Source organism: Heterodontus francisci, chromosome 5, assembly GCF_036365525.1.
Source record: "Heterodontus francisci isolate sHetFra1 chromosome 5, sHetFra1.hap1, whole genome shotgun sequence".
NCBI lineage: Eukaryota > Metazoa > Chordata > Chondrichthyes > Heterodontiformes > Heterodontidae > Heterodontus > Heterodontus francisci.
Window position 1 is genome coordinate 102,135,936 of NC_090375.1, and position 21,745 is coordinate 102,157,680.

The window sequence follows — 21,745 nt, forward strand, 5'->3', positions numbered from 1 at the left end:
GCTTTGTGACATCCTGAGGTCATGATAGGTGTGATATAAATGCAAGTCTTTTTTCTCTTTATAAGGATATTCCAAAAGTAATTAATGACTGATTTCTTTCTTACACTGACCAGATTTAAAAATACCAATAACTGAGAAGCAAAGAATAAAACAGAAGACAACAAAGCAAAAGTACAAAAGCCAGTATATAGAAATAGAGGCAAAACAGGAAATGGGCTAGGTGGTGTGGTGAACAAAAATGCTTCCCTTTTATCTCCGAGGTCTAGGTTCAAATCCAGTCATTTTTTGGCCAGTGTAAACTTTAATTATCCTTATAGCCTTCATCAATAATGTGGGAAACATAATTACGCCAGAGGGCGCACCACACTTGGGGTTAGAATGAAGAAAGCTAGTTACTGCTAAATCTGTACTAAGCATATTTGATGTCAAAATTTGTTCCAAGTAGAAGAAAATGCTCTCCTCCAAAGAAATGAACAGTCCTAATTTTGGTCAATGTAAAGCGTAGATGAACACACACACCCCTAAAATGTATAACTATCCTCCACTCTTGCATGCTAACATTTTAATTTGAGGGCTAAAATCTGTCACCATATCACAGTTTTAAATAAATTGAATATTCAAGGAGAACATCTAGAAGTAATTTCAGCACCTTTTTGAAAAGACATATAAAATAAAATATTGCATGTTATTTTCAGTAAAAAGATTTCTTCTTTTATAAATTCATTAGAGACTTCCCAGATAGTAATACAGAATATAACTGCCATCTTTGTAATTAAAAATTAGGAAAGTTTAAGAAATATGCTATAAAATGTCCAACATCATGGTCCTTAATGTTAAAATAACAGCATTTATTTTGAAGAACAGACTTGAGGCATAAAGATCATGGGAGAGATGGAAAACAAGTTAGGGTCATTAGATAAATCAGAATGCTGGTGAGGGGATGGATTAAAATATGAACAGAAAAAGGAAAAATTAGTCTGAAAAATTCATTTTTAAAAACAAGGATAACACAGGCAAATAGAATTAAAAAAGGTATACAGGTCACAGCTACAAGCACAGTGGGCTTTAACATGCATCTGCCAGTGCCATACCTGATCTCAAAACACTTAATACAGAGTGCCAATGTAAATCAATAGAATACACTTTTAATCAACTGACTAGAGCAGCACAGATTTTAATATTAAGAGCTAACCGAAAATAGGTAGCTACAACAATAAGAATTCACCAGAAAAGTCAGGGAAATCAATAAGATACTTACTGGATAGGTGAATTTAAATAGAGGTTAGAAAAATTTAGTGACTGTACAGGGAAAAAAAAATTGAGGAGCTCCAAATTTGTACGTCAAACAATATTTGAAGGTGAAGAAGTCATTAACAATGGCAAATTACTGGAAAGAAACATTTATGAAATTTGAAAGTATTAACCAGCACAGCTCAAGTTAAACAGCAGGGCTTTTTCTAAAGCAACATTCCTCAAAATAAGCTCACCAGTAACTCAATATAGTGAGTCAATTGTATACTGAAAATATAATTTCCAAACTTTAAAAAGCAGAAAGTGAATAAATTGCAAGACTGAAGAATGGTCAGATTTTCCAAATAAACAAGAAAATGCTATCAAACTTTCTGAACAAAAATTATTCCTTTCCCACCACAAAACTAATAATGAATAATATCCTCCTCTTTACAGTTGGCAATCATCTTTAGCACTGGTTAGTCACTTAACCAGAAATCGCAACTTGCTATGCCGTAGACTGGAATGTATTATCAAGCTCTTGATAATACAAAAAAGCATAAATTTACATCTGCTTGTTTAGCAGACATGATGCCACAAATAACACCTGTTCATTAGTTTTACTCCAAACAGCTATGCCACCTCCTTAACCACACTGCAACTAATGGTAAGGCAGCACTCAGTACTCAAGGAGATTTTCTTTTAAAAATAGAACTTGACAGAAGGAAACGCTGGGTTGAATCAAAATACAAAAGACAATAAGAATTAATAACTAATATATCTTATGTAGTTGCATACAAGCTGAACTAGATAGCTCCTATTGCTAGTACCTTTGCATAATGGATTGGCTTTTCACTCTACAGTCTGATAGATCCAGTACTAAAAGCTTATGCAGTGTGGTTTCCATTTCATGCCTCTTGTACATTACTGAGATAATCAATAAAACTAGTTACATTTTAATTGCATAGAATTTGAAGGGATAGGGAGCAGAAAGCAAAGTATGAGCCACAATCGGATCAGCCACGATCTTATTAAATGGCGGACCAGACTCGAGAGGCCAAATGGCCTACTCCTAATTCAGATGTATGTTCGTATAATGCTTAGCTTCAATTATCTTTATCACAATGACGAAGTAGCAGAAACTTAATACTATTTGTTACTTTACAAAATAGAGAGATTTCTGGAATTTCAAATTTGTATCATTGTTATTATAAGCTGCAATAATGAGACATCTGTAAAACAACAATTGTGACAAAATAAACATGTTTGTGATGAAATATTCATATTTTGAATCACAAAAATATAATTGATTAGTTGCCAAAATAAAATATTTTTCATATTTTAGAATATAGCTTTACGCTCTTCAAAATCAGCTTTTGTGTGGCGTAAGAAAAGGCTGTCTAATAACCTTATAAAATCTTAAGAAATTAATTGATTATAGAAATAGCTCTCTCTCTCTCTTTATGAAAATTTCCATAGCAGCCTGCCAGGCTGACAGAGACACAAGGCAGGATAGGCATGTTATCTCTGCCAAGGACATGAATCTAGCACAGGCTCTGGTACTAGACAATCCTCAGCCTGGGATTTCGCCCTATATCCAAACTAACTGTCTGAGAAAGGTTGACAGGATGTCCTCGCAAGAGATAAGCCACGAGATGGCTGCATTGACCGGCGGACACGACCGGCAGCCAGAAATGGCAGGGATCTACCTTATCTGTCTCTTGCTAATTGGACAATTGAACAAGCGATTGGCATGAGACACCCACCAGCCCCCTCGAAATAAGGTTCATATACGAGTTCTTGGCAGGGAAAAATACACTTTGGATAGAAGAGAGCTTTCTGGAGTGGATTCATGCTGGCTCCAGTTTAACACCCTGGTTAGCTCAAGAAGATAAACGGAAGAGACTGCTACTGCCAGCTACGATGATCAGCATCCCTCTACTTCCCCCATCCATTCGTCCAACCCAGGACCAGTAAACCATTCTCACCTGTTAAGGGTCGTATGTCTTTTCTGCCTATTTAGCTTATGCCTCATGCCTAAACTGTTGCTTTTTAATAAACTGCTTTAAAACCACCTATGACCTCGACTCCCTTTTTCAGTAATCTGTGACTCGTAGAGCAAATCTTAGTGGTTTTCAAAGTGGAATTTTTTTTTTTTTAAAAGGAGACACGGTGCTTGTGTTGTGAACACTTTAATGGCTTTGATTTCTACCCCTCATTTATATATGGTAGGAGACTGCTACAGAACTTTGTTGCTCATTGAGTAATCACATTAAGCAAAGGTGTAGATTATTTTATTAGTACCTCTGGAAAAGAGTTCCGAAGTGGAAGCCAACAGCTAAGGCCGATCACTCCTCCAAGTTTCTGATGTGTTGTTAGAGCTGTGTATAATGACAGAGCTCCTCCCTACAGAATAAATTAAACCAAGAATCAAATCACTGTTAAACCTCATTAGAACAAACTATTCAGGTTAACTATTTTTCCAGCTGAAGTTCTGTTCTAGTTAAAAGCATCTTCAACTTTCATTTAAGGAAGTGCTGGCTAATTATTACTTTGTTGATCCATAGCTGTAATGGTCAGTGACATTATAGGGAATAATTCTAATTTTAATTACAAATTCATCCAATAATTTTTTTAAAATTCAGATATCATTTAAATTCTACCAATATTAAAAACATCATCTAATCTTAATGCAAAGAAACGGTAATAAAAGATTTCCTATTCACAAGCAGTGGCTACAAAGCTTGAGAACATCGTGAATAGCAGGTACAGGGAGGTGGTCACACCGCAGGTAAAGACTGCTCAGACAGAAAGGGAATGGGTGACCGCCAGGCAGAGTAGAAGAACTAGACAGATAGTGCAGGAGTGCCCTGGGTCCATCTCCCTTTCTAACAGATTTTCCACTTTGGATACTGTTGGGGAGATAGCTTCTCAGGGGAATGCAGCAAGAGCCAAGTCTATAGCACCACGGGTGGCTCAGCTGCAGAGGAGGGGAGAAAAAGGAGTGGGACAGCCATACTAATAGGGGGTTCTATCGTAAGGGGTACAGATAGGCATTTCTGTGGCCGCAAACGTGACTCCAGGATGGTATGTTGCCTCCCTGGTGCTAGGGTCAAGGATGTCACGGAGCGGCTGCGGGACATTCTGAAGGGGGAGGGTGAACAGTCAGAGGTTGTGGTACACATTGGTACCAATGACAGGTAGAAAGAGGGATGAGGTCCTGAAAGAATTTAGGGAGCTAGGTAGCAGACTAAAAAGTAGGACCTCAAATGTTGTAATCTCTGGATTACTCCTGATGCCACGTGCTAGTGAGTATAGGAATAGGAGGATAGAGCTGATGACTATGTGGCTGAGATAGTGCAGGAGGGAGGGTTTTAGTTTCCTGGATCACTGGGACTGTTTCTGGCAAAGGTGGGACATGTACAAGTTGGACGGGTTGCACCTGAACCAGAACGAGACCAACTTCCTTGCTGGGAGGTTTGCTAGTGCTGTTGGTGGTGGGGCGGGGGGGCGGCGGGATGGAGATTTAAACTAATTTGGCAGGGGGAATGGGATACAGAGTGGAGGTACAGTAGGGGGCGATGCACAGTCAAATATAGAAGAGAAACAGAGTCAGTCTGGAAGGCAGAGCAAATATCGACCTGTTAAGGCACAAGTGAAAAATGCAAGGCTGGATTGCATCTATTTCAATGCAAGGAGTCTTACTATTAAGGCAGATGAATTGAGGGCATTGATTAGCACATGGGATTATGCTATTATTGCTATCACAGAGACATGGTTGAGGGAGGGACAGGACTAGCAGCTCAATATTCCAGGGTATAGAATCTTCAGGCATGACAGGGGAGGGGATAAAAGAGGAGGTGATATTGAACTGTTGATCAAGGAGTCAATTACTGCAGTAAGGAGGGATGATTTTTTAAAAAATTTATTTTAGAGATACAGCACTGAAACAGGCCCTTCGGCCCACCGAGTCTGTGCCGACCAAGAACCACCTATTTATACTAACCCTACAGTAATCCCATATTCCCTACCACCTACCTACACTAGGGGCAATTTTACAATGGCCAATTTACCTATCACCTGCAAGTCTTTGGCGGTGGGAGGAAACTGGAGCACCTGGCGAAAACCCACGTGGTCACAGGGAGAACTTGCAAACTCCGCACAGGCAGTACCCAGAATTGAACCCAGGTCCCTGGACCGGTGAGGCTGCGGTGCTAACCACTGCGCCGCTCTTAGAAGGTTCCTCAAATGAGGCCATATGGGTAGAACTTAAGAACAAAAGGGGGGCAATCACTTGGCTGGGAGTGTACTACAGGCCTCCAAACAGTCAGGGAGAGATACAGGAGCAGATATGTAGGCAAATCTCAGAAAGGTGTAAAAATAATAGGGTAATAATAATAGGGGTTTTCAATTTACCTAATATCAATTGGGATAGTCTTAGTGCAAAAGGCTTAAAGGGGGAGGAATTCTTAAAATGCCTACAGGAGAGGTTTTTGAGCCAGTATGTAGTAGGTCCTACAAGAGAAGGGGCAATACTGGACCTAATCCTAGGGAATGAAGCTGGACAAGTGGTAGAAGTGTCAGTGGGGGAACATTTAGGGGATAGTGACCATAACTCTAAGATTTAAGGTAGTTATGGAAAAGGACAAAGATGGACCGGAAATAAAGGTACTGAATTGGGGAAAGGCCGATTTCAGTATGATAAAACAGGACCTGGCCAAAGTAGACTGGGAGCAGCTACTTGTAGGAAAGTCTACACCAGACCAGTGAGAGTCAAAGAGGAAATAGTGAGAATTCAGAGCCAATATGTTCCCGTTAAGGTGAAGGGTAGGACCAACAAGTCCAGGGAACCCTGGACGTCAAGGGATATAGTGGATTGTATATGGAAAAAAAGGAGGCTTATGGCAGATTCAAAGTGCTGAAAACAGCGGAGGCCCTTGAGGAGTATAGGGAGTGTAGGGTACTTAAAAAAGTAATTAGGAGAGCGAAGAAGGAACATGAAAAAATACTGGCAGGCAAGATAAAAGAAAATCCTAAGGCATTTTATAAGTAGATGAAGGGATTACTGTAGGGTTAGTATAAATGGGTGGTTGCTGGTCGACACAGACTCGGTGGGCTGAAGGGCCTGTTTCAGTGCTGTATTTCTAAATAAATAAATAAAAAAAGAAAGAAAGAAAGTCCCCCATGGGAGATTGGTTAAGGAGGTAAGAGCCCATGGGAGCCAGGACAATTTTGATAGATTAGATAGGAAGAAAATTTTTCCCTTAGCGGAGGGGTCAATAACCAGGGGGCATAGATTTAAGGTAAGGGGCAAGAGGTTTAGAGGGGATCTGAGGAAAAATGTTTTCACCCAGAGGGTGGTTGGAATCTGGAACACACTGCCTGAAGAGGTGGTAGAGGCAGGAACCATCACAACATTTAAGAAGTATTGAGATGAGCCCTTGAAACACCATAGCATACAAGGCTATGTGCCAAATGCTGGAAAATGGGATTAGAACAGGTAGGTGCCTGATAGCCGGCAAAGACACGATGGGCCGAAGGGCCTGTTTCTGTACTATATGACTATGACAAGCATTACTTACAAAGTTGAAGTTAAACGCTTAGTGTAACTTGCAGCTAGATTTTGCACATTTTACCATTTCAGGCTCGTGTTCCTGAGGGTTTAGAGGCATTATTTGGCAGCCTATGGATATCAACACAGAAGTTTTTTGCTTTCTCTGGGGCTTCACATGTTTTACCAGCACGTAGCAAGGGCAGAAATTAAAGGTTGACAGCCCCGAATCTGGCTTCCTTCTCACAAATACTCTACACTTCTAATGACATATTTTCTACTGAGAGACATTTATGTGCAAGTATATGCGCTTCTAAAAATCCACTGGAACGGCAGTACTGTTATAGTAAGCTCCTGTAGGAAGAGAAAGCTCCAGTTTATAATGATGTTGTTCAGTAACCTGCAAAGGGAGTCAACCTTGCAAAGGACAAGTGGTATTTACATAATGCATTTAACTTAGAAAAAACATTCCAGCAGACTTCACAGATGTGTAATCAACAATAAATTGCATTTCTATTGTGCCTTTAATGTAGCACAATGTCCCAAATGTTACACAAACAAAAACTGGAACCTCAGCCACAGAAGGTGTTAGGTCAAAGAGGTCATTTTTAAGAAGGAGCTAAAGGAGTAAAGGACGTGGAGGACTTCAGGGAGTAAATTCCAAGCATGGGGTCTCAGTGGCTGAAGACACAGCTGCCAATGGTGCACAGGACACCAGAGCTGAAAGAATGGCGAGTTCTTGGAGAGGTTGTAAAAGTTTTGGAATATGCTGTCGCCTCCCAAATCTGTGCCCATCATTCCCTGAATTCTATGTTTGAATTCCTCCAATCAGATATCTGTCCCTGCCACAGTACTGAAACTACTTTCGTCAAATCACAATGACATCCTATGTGACTTCCTTCTCGACCTGTCTGCAGCCTTTGACATGCCATCCTTCTCCAATGCCTCTCCACTGTCATGCAGCTGGGTGGTTATGCACTTGCCTGGTTCCATTCTCATCTGTCTAATCACAGCTACATAATAACTTACATTGGCTTCCTTTCCTGCTGCCGCACCATTACCTCTGGTGTCTCCCAAGGATCTATACTTGCTTACCTCCCAATATGCATCATCCAAAAACAGCATCTGTTTCTACGCTAACATCTACACCAACAACCAGCTCTACTTTGCCACTTCGCTCTGCCCTTCCATTGTTCGTAAAGTGTCAGACTGCGTGTCCGACATCCAGTACTGGATGAGAAATTTCTTAAAATTAAATATTGGGAAGACTGTCTTCAGTCCCTGCTACAAACTCCATTCCCTAGCCACTGATTCCATTCCTCTTCCTGGCAACTGTCTGACGCTGAACTTTGGTGTCATATCTGACCCCAAGATAAGCTTCCAACCACATATCCAGCCTTCATTAAGACAGCCTATTTCCACCTCTATAACACTGCCCGACTCCCTCCCTGATTCAGCTCATCTGCCGCTGAAACACTCTGTTTCATTCTTGCCTGTGTTATGTCTAGACTTGAATATTCCAATGCACTCTTGGCTGGCCTCCCACATTCTACCCTCCATAAATGTGAGGTTATCCAAAACTCTGCTGCCCATGTCCAAACTCACACCTAGTACCTTTCACCCATTACCCCTGCCGTCGCTGACCTACACTGGCTCCAGGTTAAGCAACACCTTGATGTAAAAATTTTCATGCTTGTTTTCAAATCCTTCCATGGCCCCCACAACTCTCCATGGTATCAGTGCTCTGCTAAATCTGACCACGAGCATCCCCAATATTAACTGCTCCACTATTGGCGGCCGTGCCTTCAGTTAACAAGCTCTGAAATTCCCTCTCTAAATTTCTCAGCCTCCTTTAAAATGCTCTTGAAAACATACCTCTTTGACCAAGCTAGTGGTCATTTGCCCTAATATCTCTACACGGCTCAGTGTCAAATTTTGCTTCATATTGCTCCTGTGAAATGTCTTGGGGGTGTTTTGTTACGTTAAAGGCACTATATAAATACAAGTTGCTAGTGCTGCTGCAGCTGTAGTATGGTTGAAGGTGGTTACAGAGAGGGGGAGGGATGAGGTCATGAAGCTGAATTTTAAATTGGGCGGCACAGTGGCGCAGTGGTTAGCACCGCAGCCTCACAGCTCCAGCGACCCGGATTCAATTCTGGGTACTGCCTGTGTGGAGTTTGTAAGTTCTCTGTGTCTGCGTGGGTTTCCTCCGGGTGCTCCGGTTTCCTCCCACATGCCAAAGACTTGCAGGTTGATAGGTAATTTGGCCATTAGCAATTGCCCCTAGTATAGGTAGGTGGTAGGGAAATATAGAGACAGGTGGGAATGAGGTAGGAATATGGAATTAGTGTAGGATTAGTATAAAATGGGTGGTTGATGGTCGGCACAGACTCGGTGGGCTGAAGGGCCTGTTTCAGTGCTGTATCTAAAAACTAAAACAATGGGCCAACGTATGTTAACTACCACTGGTGTGATGGGTGAGAAGGTCTTGTAAGATAGGATATGGGCAGCAGAGGTTTGGATGAGTTGAAGTTTACAGAGGAGGCAGGATAGGCGACCAGCCGGGATTGCATCAAGGTAATTGAGTTTGGAACTGACAATGGCATTGTTGAGAGTTTCAACAGCTGGGCTGAGGCAGGGGCACAGGCAGGCAAAGCTATAGAAGAGGAAGTAAGCGGTCTGTGATGGTGAGGATGCAGGATCAGAATCTCAGCTTGGCGTCAAATAAAGTGGCAAAGTTGTGGCAGCCTAACTCAACCCGGAAGGGGGATAGAACGAGTGACAAAGGCCAATGTCCCTAGTCATCCTCTTTGGCCCTTGCTACTCATTCCTTCCCCCTCCAATGTTTAAGTGGAGAAAATTATGTCTCAGCCATGACAATGTCAAACAAGCTGCCTGACGACACAGAGCAGTGGTGGGGATGACAGAACTGGTGCAGAGATGGAACTGGTTGTCAGCAGTGACCTTGTGGAAACTGGCCTTATGTCTTCATAATTATAAAAGCAAAATACTGAAGTAGCTGGAAATCTGAAAGAAAAACAAGAAATGCTGGAAATACTCAGCAGGTCTGGCAGCATCTGTGGAGAGAGAAGCAGAGTTAATGTTTCAGGTCAGTGACCCTTCAACAGAACTGGCAAATATTAGAAATGTAATAGGTTTTAAGCAAGTACGGCGGGGGTGGGGCAAGAGACAACAAAAGAGGTGTTGATAGGACAAGGTCACAGAGAATAACAGACCAGGTGGTCATGGAGCAAAGGCAAACGGTATGTTAATGGTGCGATGAAAGAAAAAGCCTTGTACTTCTTTCAATTTAGTATATTGTATTCGCTGCTCACAATGTGGTCTCCTCTACACTGGGGGGACCAAACACAGACTGGGTGATCGCTTTGCAGAACACCTCCGCTCAGTCCGAAAGCATGACCCTGAGCTTCTGGTTGCTGGCCATTTCAACACACTCCCCCTGCTCTCATGCCTACATCTCTGTCCTGGGATTGCTGCAGTGTTCCAGTGGACATCAACACAAGTTTGAGGAACAGCACCTCATGTATTGATTAGGCATGCTACAGCCTGCTGGACTGAACATTGAGTTCAATAATTTCAGAGCATGACAGGCCCCCCCTTTTATTTTTAGTTATTTTTTCTTTATTTGTTTATTTTATTTTAGTTTATTTATTTTGTTTCTACTGTGCCTACCCACTGTTTTTATCATGTTTGTGTTTGGGGCCAAGCCATTCAGTTTTCTGTCAATTAACACCCTCTCTGCACCAACGCGTTGTCTTTCACCACACCATTAACATACCATTTGCCTTTGCTCCATGACCTTCTGGTCAGTTATTCTCTGTGATCTTTCCTATCAACACCTTCTCTTTTGTTGTCTCTTGCCCCACCCCTGCTTTACTTGCTTAAAACCGACTACATTTCTAATATTTGGCAGTTCTGATGAAGTGTCACTGACCTGAAACGGTAACTCTGCTTCTCTCTTCACAGATGCTGCCAGACCTGAGTACTTCCAGCCTTTCTAGTCTTCATAATTATGCGCTTCGGTGACATCACAAAACAAAGAGAAGGGCACCAAGGATCAAGTCTTGGAAACTCGAGCCAACGGTGCTGGGGCAGGACGAGAAGCCAAAGCTGGAGATATTTTGAATTGGTAGGCAAGAGTGGAATCAAGTAACTGCTGTCAGCACAGGACCTCTCACTGTACTAACAGATCTGTGCAAAACAGCTGATAAGGAAAGTTGAGTAGACTGAAAAATATTACTAAAGTCAACACGAATACAATATCTAAGGTTTGGTGCATATCTTGATTGGGTTGCAGAGATGCATGTAGTTGCTGCTGAAGGCCTGCTTGATGCATGTCCATATGCTGGCCAAAAGTTTGATGGCAATATACATATATATTTTATGGTGAGCTGTGCTGCTCATAATACTTCCTGATATCCAGTGGCCACCTGGTGAGGGCTCACATCTGAGCTCTTTAGTTATTAAATGCCCAACTCATAACTATTCTATTTAAGAAGGTGAGGAATAAGAGGTTTGGGGGTTCAGCTGAGTCCAAGATGACAGGTTTGGCATGGAAAATTGGAACAAGTTGAGTTTCTGAGGCAGACATGGTTATCCAAAATCTGAGCTAGGTAGATCTGCATTACTGGACAATCAATCAGGCAGCCTGGAACTGGTGTGATATGTCAGTCACTAGATTTGTCCCTACTTATAGAAAGTTAGAATTCATTGTGCTTGGATAACGATTACTTGTTGGGTTAAAAAAAAAGGATGCCTTCCAAGATCCATCCGTCCAGCTTTACAGTCTCATCTTTACAGCATGTGATGATAAACACTTCAGCACTGCTTGTCCAAGTTAAACTGAAGGTACAAGCCCCTGGAACCACACCTCCACTAATACTTTGGTGTACTTCAAGGTTGAATGAATGATTAGATTTTTCCCTCATTTGTTGAACTTTCATGCGAAGCTGAGATTAAAATAGCTGTCATGCCCTAAACAGCAACGATTTCCATGAAATAGAGTAGAGATCTAGAATAACAGAAATACTAATTCTTAAAAGTGGGATTGCAAGTAGAAAAAAGCCATAAAATGGTCAAATGGATTTCATAAGTAGAAGCATGCAGTACAGGAGGACATTTGACCTATGTTAGTGCCATCTCTTTCAAAGAGTTATTCAATTAGTCCCACTCCCCTGCTTTTCCCCCACAGCCCTGCAAACCTTTCCTTTTCAAGTACAAATTGACAGTAACTATTAAATCTGCTGCCACCACCTTTTCAGGCAGTGCATTCCAGGTTTTGCTGTGAAAGGAAAAAAAATCTCCTTTCCGCCCTTGTTCTTTTGCCAATTATCTTAAATCTGTATCCTTGGGTGACCGACCCTCCTGTTACTGGAAACAGTTTATCCCTATATGTGCTATCAAAGCCACTAAATTTTGAACATCTCCATTAAATCCTCCCTAAATCTTCTCTGCTATAGGGAGAGCAATCCCAGCTTTTCTCAATTCTTCAAATAATTGAAGTCACTCATTCCTCCCAACATCCTAGTAAGTCTCCTCTAAGTTCTCAAAGGCCTTGAAGTGGACAATACTCCAGCTGAGGCCTAACCAATGATGTATAAATGTTTACCTTAACTTCAATGCTTTTATACTTTACTCGTATGAATTACTCAGTAGCTTGATTTGCCGACTTTTAAGTATGTTGATAGGTTTCCATATGTACTTATCAATTTTTCTCCTGTTGATCAGGGTATTGTTCTATGGGTGCCAGTCATGCTCCAATACAATGCATCAATGTTTTTCTTCATCTATAAATCTTGGCAGTGCGTTTCAGAAAGCTATTTTGACACTAAGAGCATGTCAGCAGAGCTCAATCCTATCCTTGCCCAACACCCACAGGCATACATTTTTAGCAGGGATTAGAGAAGAACACAACAGGAGTGGGAATCTTGGAAATACTCAGCAGGTCCGACAGCATCTGAAACCTTAACTGTTTCTCTCCCCACAGATGATGCCAGACCGGCTAAGTATTTCCAGCATTTTATGTTTTTATTTCAGATTTCCAGCATCCACAGTATTTTGCTCATGGAGAAATGGGTATCTTACCCATCCAAATTAAAAGATTACTTGCAAGAAAAAAATAAATCCTCATATCCATTTTATATTACAATCCTGCAACAAGACCAAAATCAGAGCACATACGTATATCAAAATAAAAAAGTACTATATAGAACAGGGGATTTAGTGACACAAGAATGCTTCTATCAGAACAATACTTGAAGGAATCAGTAGCCATTTGTTCCCCAATCCTGTGTATTATAAATATTACTTGTTCATTATCACACAGTTGCTCATTTTATTTTACTGCACAACAGTAAATCAAAGACAGCCTGGGAGAAAACAGTTGTATATCATTCTTCCTGTTACGAGAATGTAATAAATTTGAAGTTTCTTTGGAGTATATGTTCAATAGGTTGAAACGGACTACCTATTGGTAATTATAATTTTACTTAAGCATAAGCGAGACTTAATATATTACAGTATTTGAGGAGCAATTTACAAAGTATAATTGAGGATTATATTACCCTCAATGTCCTTTGGGTAGAAGGTGCGGCTTTGCGTCAACACCTGCCCGGGGTCCTTCCAGGTCCTTCTACACTGAAACTGACCCAAGCTCACTCAGACAGATCCCAAAAATAGGAACTGTGGGGAATCCATTCAATAAAAGACTCAGCAAGTTGTGCTCAGGCCAGACCTTGGCCTTCCTTATCTGCATTTTAGCCTTAGCACTAGCTTTTGCTATGCTTGTTTTAGCTTCCATGGTTAATGACACAACCCAGAATTTTGAGGATAAGAGTTCCAAGTGCAAATAAAATTTGGATTTTAACATACTTTTCCGCAATTCTGAAGTATTAAATCTCTCAACTATCAACCTTTATATTAAATTGCAATCCAACAAAGCTTAGTTGTAAAAAATAGTAAAAGTGAATCATATTCGATTATATTTTAGAAACTTACAAAGACATTTCCACAGAGAGACAAGGCTGTAGACAGCTCCAAGTCTCATGCTGTTCTTTCATTTCTCTTCCAGCTATAACTAGTTTTTGCAATAACAAGGCCACTTGTGATACTGCACCTGCCAGACATCAGCAGACAGTCCAAAGCAGTATCTTTTTGCAGAACAGTAACTTTCACAGAAAAGCACAAGGTCATTTATCTCCGGCATTGCCTAATCCCTTAAAATATCTTCATTAGCTCATATTCTTACAAGAATTGCTATCCCTTATTCATCATAAAACATTGCCAATACAATTTTAAGATAAATCAGTTTTGCTCAATTTGCTTTAACAGCACTCAACATATTTAATGTACTGATAGTGTTCTTCAGTAATGCATATAACCTAGAAAGAGAAATTGTGCAAAAATAATGGACTTAAAATCATGAACATTGCCAATGCTTCAATGTTATTAAAATAGACTATGATATTACAGTAGGGGGAGTTCTGTAAATGTCCCTGGCTGGTATTTCTAAATCATAAAACTCAATACTACCGATAAATTCCCAGAGAAACATCTAAATTTGCAACATTGAAAACTATGGGAAAACTGCTTCTCTCAATTCAAAGTCTGCAAAAATTAGGACTCACTATGCTTTTGATTTTGGCAGCATCCTTTCTAGTTACACTGTAATGGAAAAAACTCTAAATGATTATATATTTTAGTGATAATTAGTCTATGTTATCACAGACCAACACAAACAGACGCAATGCCTTGCTCATAAGCATGTGATGCTTCACCTGAGAAAATCCTCCCAAAATAATTCGATGAGATGGTATTCCATTCTTAACTTCTAGATCTATCATCTCTTTAACTGCAAAACAAAGATGTTAATAAAATTAAACAGACGTTATACTATTTTCACTCAGTACATAGAAAATGTGATGCAATCTCCTTAGGAAATTTATACATCTGTTACTTCTAAATTATATATTATGTACCTTAAAAAAAAAAATCGCCCAGCAACCCACCCACCCCCAAAAAAGCTTACCCTTGACTTCCAGATCCTCGAAAGTGGCTGCCCGTCTCCAATCTCTTTTCCTGTCAAAGTCCAAAGTAATTTAATGCGCTGTTACCTTCCAAATGCATGCTCACCTTTCCCACAACTCCCCATTTCAATATCTCTAATCAGTTTCTGCTCCTGCTGCAGCACTGAAATGTCTCTTTTCCAAAGACACAAATGGAACTCCAACTCTGACCATGGCAACTTTGACAGTGCCAACCACATCAACCCCATCGATGCCTTTTCTCTACTGTTTAGCTCAGAGGGACTGCGCTCTCACTTTGCTGATATTAGCCACAGCATCTGCAGCAATGGGTTCTCTTCTCACCCCCATCCAGTTACCTTAAGCCTTCGAAGGAACTATCCTTGCAACTCTCCTCTTCATCTACATTCTGCTCCAGCAACATTATCCACAGAGGCATGTATACTGACGACAGCCAGCTCTACTTCTACATCACCCCTCTCAATTCCTCCAAAGCCTATATTGTCAGACTGTCTGTCTGACATCCAGTCTTTGTGAGCTTCAATTTCCATCTACATATTGGGAAAACCAAAGTCATTTTCTTAGGTCCTTACCACAAACTCTTAACCGAATCCGGACTGAACCAGATTCTAGCAATTTTGCTGTCTTTATTTGATCCAAGCTGAACTTACAACCCCATATCCTTGCCATTACAAAACAATCTATTTTCACTCCTGTAACACTGACTTATACAAGGGTTGAGCTAGGCAACCAGCTACTGAAACCTGCATAAATGCTGTAGTAACTTAGACTCGACTATTCCCAAGCTCCTTTGGCTGGGCTCTCATCCTTCCCTCTCCATGAACTTCGGCCAGCCCGAAACTCTGCGGCATGTTTCCTACTTATGTAACCTTCCGCAGCCCTAAAATCATCCAAACTATACACTCCTCCAATGCTGGCCTGATGTGCATGACCCTGCCCTACCACTCTTCAGATTCCTGGGGTCTGTATTCTGGAATTCCTTCCCTAAACCACAGTCTCTCCAGCTCTCCGTCTTTAAGGCCTACTTGTTTGTCCGAGTTTTTGGTCACCCCTCCTAATACCTCCTCTTATGGCTTGGGATCTATTTTACTCCAAAAGTATTATGCAAAGTTTTATTACATTAAAGGCACTATATAAATGCAAATTGTTGTAGTACTCGTGGCTCTTTTCTAAGTTGAGCTTTTCCCCACAATTTCTTTTGCATCTTGTACTCTAACTCCTTTGCACAACTCATGAAACACTTTAAAAAGCAATACCAATATACTAAACTAGAGATCACCTTTGCTCTTCTACATAAGATGGTTTAAAGATTATTCTTCCTTTCATGGATAAATTTATGTGAAAGCCTGTTGCAAGAACACTAGATATCTTACAAAATGAAGCATTGGTAAAAAAGCTTACCCACTGTGCCACCTAAACCTCAGGATACCAGATAGGACCAAAATGAGAAATCGTCTTGATCATATAAATGCACTAAACATAATGAAATATACCATTTAAAGAATTTTTATCTGCTCACTGATGCTGGCATGGTTAGCTTCCTGCCTATATCTTTTATGTACCGCTGCACAAAGGTGACGTGGATTGATATGACAGTGCTTAAATGGCAAGATCCACTTCTACCATTTTAATGTTGTACCTGATTTTCATTATCGCAAAATGTTATATGTTGCCCTCCTGGTTGAGATTGCATTTCCTTTTTTTAAAAATCATTTTGGTTGCACCTCTCAAATTATTTTCTCAAAAATGTATTGTTTTCATTAACATATAGCTTTTGTACTCAGAATTAAAAGTATGATTTTGATTTTTAGGGCACCACTTCATAGCAAAGACAAGACAGCAACTGGCATTAAGTTTAACTTGCTGCGTGAGAAAACAAAGAATCAATGATGACACTTATCCTCAATTATACCAATCAATGTAAACATTAAAAAGCCCATCTTCAGCCAACAAACGTTAACTGAACTCAGTTTACCTTGTGGTAAAATCAACAATCATATCACAATCTCAATTAATTAATTCCCAGTTTAAACCAAATTGGTACTTTTGCCTGACTTTACGAAGGGGTTGAAGCAAAGTGATGACTTAGTTGTGAAGGTGGTTCACGATTAAAACACCTTAGTCAGTAAACAATGCAAATCAGCAAATGCAAAAAGGTGAAAGAAAACACATTAGACACAAGTGCTGCACAAATTAAAATTTTTAAAACACATAAATATTTGGCTAAAACTCTACAAACTGAGTTCGTGATGGATTAACAGATTCAGATTATTGTACCTCTGTACAATTTAGATGCGTTTGGACTGGCAAAATAAAAAATGTGAACAGATAATTAGAAAAGACTTCTGGGATGAAAAATACCTTAACTAATCTACCAGGCAGGGTATGGGAGATGAAATTACTGGGTCCTCCAAAGCTAGATGCGAAGAAACAACTTGAATTGATATAGAGAATTTCACGATCTCAGGATGCCCTAAAGCACTTTACAGCCAAGTAAGTATTTTTTTTGAAGTGCATTCACTATTGTAATGTAGGAAATACTACAGCAAATGAGACCAAAAATGACCAAATAATCTGTTTCAGTGATGTTGGTCGAGGGATAAATATCGTCCAGGACAATGGGGAGCACTCCCCCAGGCAATCTGAAATAATGCCATGGAATATTTCATGTCCATCCGAGAGAACACAAGAAACAGGAGCAGGAGTTGACCATATGGCCCATCCAGCCTGCTCCATTCAAAACAATCACGGTTGATCTGAGGATTCAACTCTACTTCCCTGCCTACTCGTCATACCCCTTGATTTCCCAAGGGAACAAAAATCAATTGTAGCAATACTTCCTTAATTTCTGTACTCCAATCCCCTTGCAATAAAGGCCAACATGCCATTTGCTTTCCTAATTACTTGCTGTACCTGCAGGTTAACTTTCTGCATTCCTTGTACAAGCACACCCAAGTCTCTTTGAACATCGATGCTTACAAGTTTCACACCTTTTAAAAATATTCTACTTTTCTATTCAGATGACCAAAGTACATAACTTCACACTTCCCTACATTATACTCCGTCTGCCATCTTGTTGCCCACTCACTGACCCTGTCTATCTCTTTGCAGCCTCTGTGTCCTCCCCAGCGCATACCTTTCCACCTACCTTTGTATCATCAGCAAACCTAGATACATTACAATCTATATTAATGACTTAAATGAAGAGACAGAGAGTAAATAGCTGAGGCCCCAGCACTGATCCTTGTGGCACTGAGAGGGCAGACGGAACCTCAGTTTAATGTCTCATTTAAAAGATGACTCCTTAGATAGTGCAGCATTTCCTCAGTACTGCACTGGAGTGCTCATGAGATTTTATGCTTAAGTCTCTGGAGTGGGATTTGAACCATCTGCCCAAGAGGCAAGATGCTACTGCTGAGCCAATGCTGACAGCTCGCACCATTAAAATGCATCTTCACCTGGACAAGATTCGACAAGCATACTAAGATCTCCACTGCAAGTAGGTTCTTTGTAGAGGAATGAATTTATGTGGGCCGAATGGCTCTTCTTATCCTAGACTTTTTGTTTGGTGCACAAAATAATGTGAGCAATTCAAAACTTGATGTGAAAGCCTGCCTTATTTAGAAAATAGATCCTAATCGTACATTTTATAAAAAAAATAGTTGCCAGTGGATTCCAAGGATGACTATTGACACTGACCCATGAAGTGACAAGATTTGGATATTTTTATTTTACCATGTGATTGTCAACCTATCACTGACAACATTAGAAGATACATTCCAGAAGAGCTTGCACTTTTACAGTGCTTCTCAATTTCTTTTAAAAATATCTCTGAGTACACTACAAAGTGGAGAAAGTATAAAAGTTGTATAAGGACCAAGGAAGGGAAGAATTTTAAAGGGGGTGAAAGGGTGGGAAAAAGAAAATCTAAAGTAAAGTCAAAAGGACAAGTTTTTGGACTTCGAAGTCAGGGAGGAAGTAAAGGTAAAGTAGTTTTGAAACAGAGTTGCAGAGGGGAGAGCATAAATGACACAAGAAATAGTAGGAGTAGACAATATAACCCATCGAGCCTGTTCCACCTTGAAAACAATCATGGCTGATCTTTGGGCTTCAACTCCACTTTCCCCCCATATCCCTCGATTCCCAGAGAGACCAAAAATCTGTCTAATCCAACCTTAAATGTATTCAACGATGGAGCATCCACAACCCTCTGGTGTAGAGAATTCCAAAGATTTACAACCATTTAAGTGAAGTAATTTCTCCTCCTCTCAGTCCTAAACAATCGGCCCCTTATCCTGAGACTGTGCCCATGTGTTTTACATTCCAACCAGTGGAAACAACCTCTCAGTGTCTACCCTATCAAGCCCCTTCAGAATCTTGTATGTTTCAATGAGATTGCCCCTCATTCTTCTAAACACCAGAGAGTATAGTTCCAATTTACTCAGCCTCTCATCATAGGACAACCCTCTCATCCAGGGACCAATCTAGTGAACCTTCTCGCTGTACTGCCTCTAGTGCAAGTATCCTTCCTTAAATATGGAAACCAAAACTGCACACAGTATTGCAGATGTGGTCTCACCAAAACCCTGTACAATTGTAGCAAGACTTCTTTATTCCTGCACTCCAATCCCCTTGCAATAAAGGCCAACATGCCATTTGCCTTCCTAATTGCTTTCTGTACCTGCATGCTAACTTTCTGCATTCCATGTACGAGCACACCCAAGTCTCTCTGAACATCAACATTTATAAGTTTCACACAGACTAACCGAATTGTTACAGTGCAGGAGGCCATTTAGCCCATCGCGTCCGCACTGGCTCTCTGAAAAGCAATTCACTCAGTTTCATTCCTCCCACCTTCTCCCCATAACCCTGCACATTCTTCCTTTTCATATTCCAGTCTAATTCCCTTTTGAATGCTTCAATTGAACCTGCCTCCACCTCACACTCAGGCAATTCATTCCCGACCTTAGCCACACACTATGTGAAAAAGTTTTCCTCATATCGCTTTTGTTTCGCAAACTTTAAATCTGTGCCCTCTCGTTCTCGATCCTCACACGAGCTGGAACAGCTTCTCTCTATCTACTCTGTCTAGACCCCTCATGATTTTGAATACATCCATCACACCTTTCAAAAAATATTCTGCTTTTCTATTGTTATAACCAAAGTGAATAACTTCACACTTCCCCACACTATACTCCATCTGCCATCTTGTTGCCCACTCACGTGTCCTGTCTATATTTCTTCACAGCCTCTGAGCCCTCCCCACAGCCTGCATTCCTACCTAGCTTTGTATCGTCAGCAAACATAGATACATTACTCTCAGTCTCCTTATCCAAGTCATTAATATAGATTGTAAATAGCTGAGGCCCCAGCACTGACCCTTGCAGCACTCCACTAGTCACAGCATGCCAACTTGAAAATGTCCTGTTTATACCCACTCTTTGCTTCCTCTCTGTTAACCAATCATCTAACCATGCTAATATATTACCCTCAACTCCATCAGCCCTCATCTTGCCTATTAACATTTTATGTGGGACCTTATCGAATGCCTATCCTACCAGTTACATCTTCAAAAAAAGTCTAATAAGTTTGTCAAACAGGATTTCCCTTTCGTAAAACGATTCGTTCTAATTGTACTATGCTTTTCTAAGTGCATTATTAAGACTTCCTTAAAAATAAATTCCAGCATTTTCCCAATGATTTTCCCTGACTGACGTCAGGCTAACTGGCCTGTAGTTCCTAGTTTTCTTTCTCCCTTCTTTCTTGAAAAGTGGTGTTACAGTTGCCAACTTCCAGTCAGATGGGACCTTTGCTGAATCTAAGGAATTTTGGAAAATCATAGCTCGCTCATTTACTATCTCTGGGGCTATCTCTTTTATAAGCCTAGGATGTAGGGGATTTGTCAGACTTCAGTCCCTTAAGTTTTTCCAATACTTTTTCTCTACTAATATTAATTACCCAAGTTCCCCACTCTTTTTAGCTCCTAGATTACTCTCCATTTCTGCTATGCACTTGCGTCTCCTACTGTGAAGACAGTCACAAAGTATTTGTTCAATGCCTCTGCCATTTCCTCAATCCCCATGATAATTTCTCCTGTCTTTGCTTCTAAGGGTCCATTCTATTCTCTTCCTTTTTAGATACTTATAAAAGCTCTTACAATCTGTTTTTAATTTTCTGGCTAGTTTATTCTCATTCTATTTTTTCCCTCATCAACTTTTTGGTAGCCCTTTGTTGGTTTCTAAAACACTCCCAATTCTCAGACTTGCTACTGTTCTTTACAACATTATAAGGCTTTTTAAAAAATGTAATACTATTCTTAACTTCCTGAGCGAGCCATGGATGGGTCCTTCTTGCTGAATTTTTGTTTTTCAACGGAACATACTTTTGTTGAACATTTTAAATTGTTTCTTTAAATGTTTTCCACTGTTTATTTACTGCCACAACTTTTAGTCCATTTACCCAATCAACCTTAGTCAGTTTTCCCTTCATACCCATGTAATTTAGCCTTGTTTAAGATTCTTGTTCGTGATTGGAGTATATCACTTTCAAACTCAATTCGGAATTCAATGGTATTATGATCAAAATTTCCCAGTGGATCTTTTGCTATAAGATTATTAATTAACCCTGCCTTATTTCACAATACTAGATCTAAATTAGCTTTATCCCTCGTCGGTTCCACTATATATTGTTCCAGAAAACTGTCAAGAAAATATTCTACAAACTCATCTTCTAGACCACCCGCACCAATTTGATTGTCCCAGTCTATTAAATTCCCCACAATTATATTGCCTTTGTTACAAGCTCCAATAATTTCTTGTTTAATGTTCTGTCCAATTGTATAACTGCTGTTACGGGGCCTATAAACTACTCCCACTAGTGTTTTCTGACTCTTGCTAGTCCT

General features: G+C 40.3%; 1 protein-coding gene across 2 annotated transcripts in view; it reads right to left on the minus strand.

Moving 5' to 3' along the window:
- Nucleotides 1–21,745, minus strand: part of lypla1 (lysophospholipase 1) — a 65,292-nt gene that overhangs the window by 7,531 nt on the left and 36,016 nt on the right. The window contains exons 6-7 of one of the 2 annotated variants that reach the window (XM_068031845.1): nucleotides 14,578–14,651; nucleotides 3,535–3,636 (exon numbers count right to left, since the gene is read on the minus strand). In XM_068031845.1, coding sequence (XP_067887946.1) covers nucleotides 3,535–3,636; nucleotides 14,578–14,651 — 176 coding nt within the window. The remainder of the gene's footprint in view (nucleotides 1–3,534; nucleotides 3,637–14,577; nucleotides 14,652–21,745) is intronic. The other variant, XM_068031847.1, reaches the window with a different exon arrangement.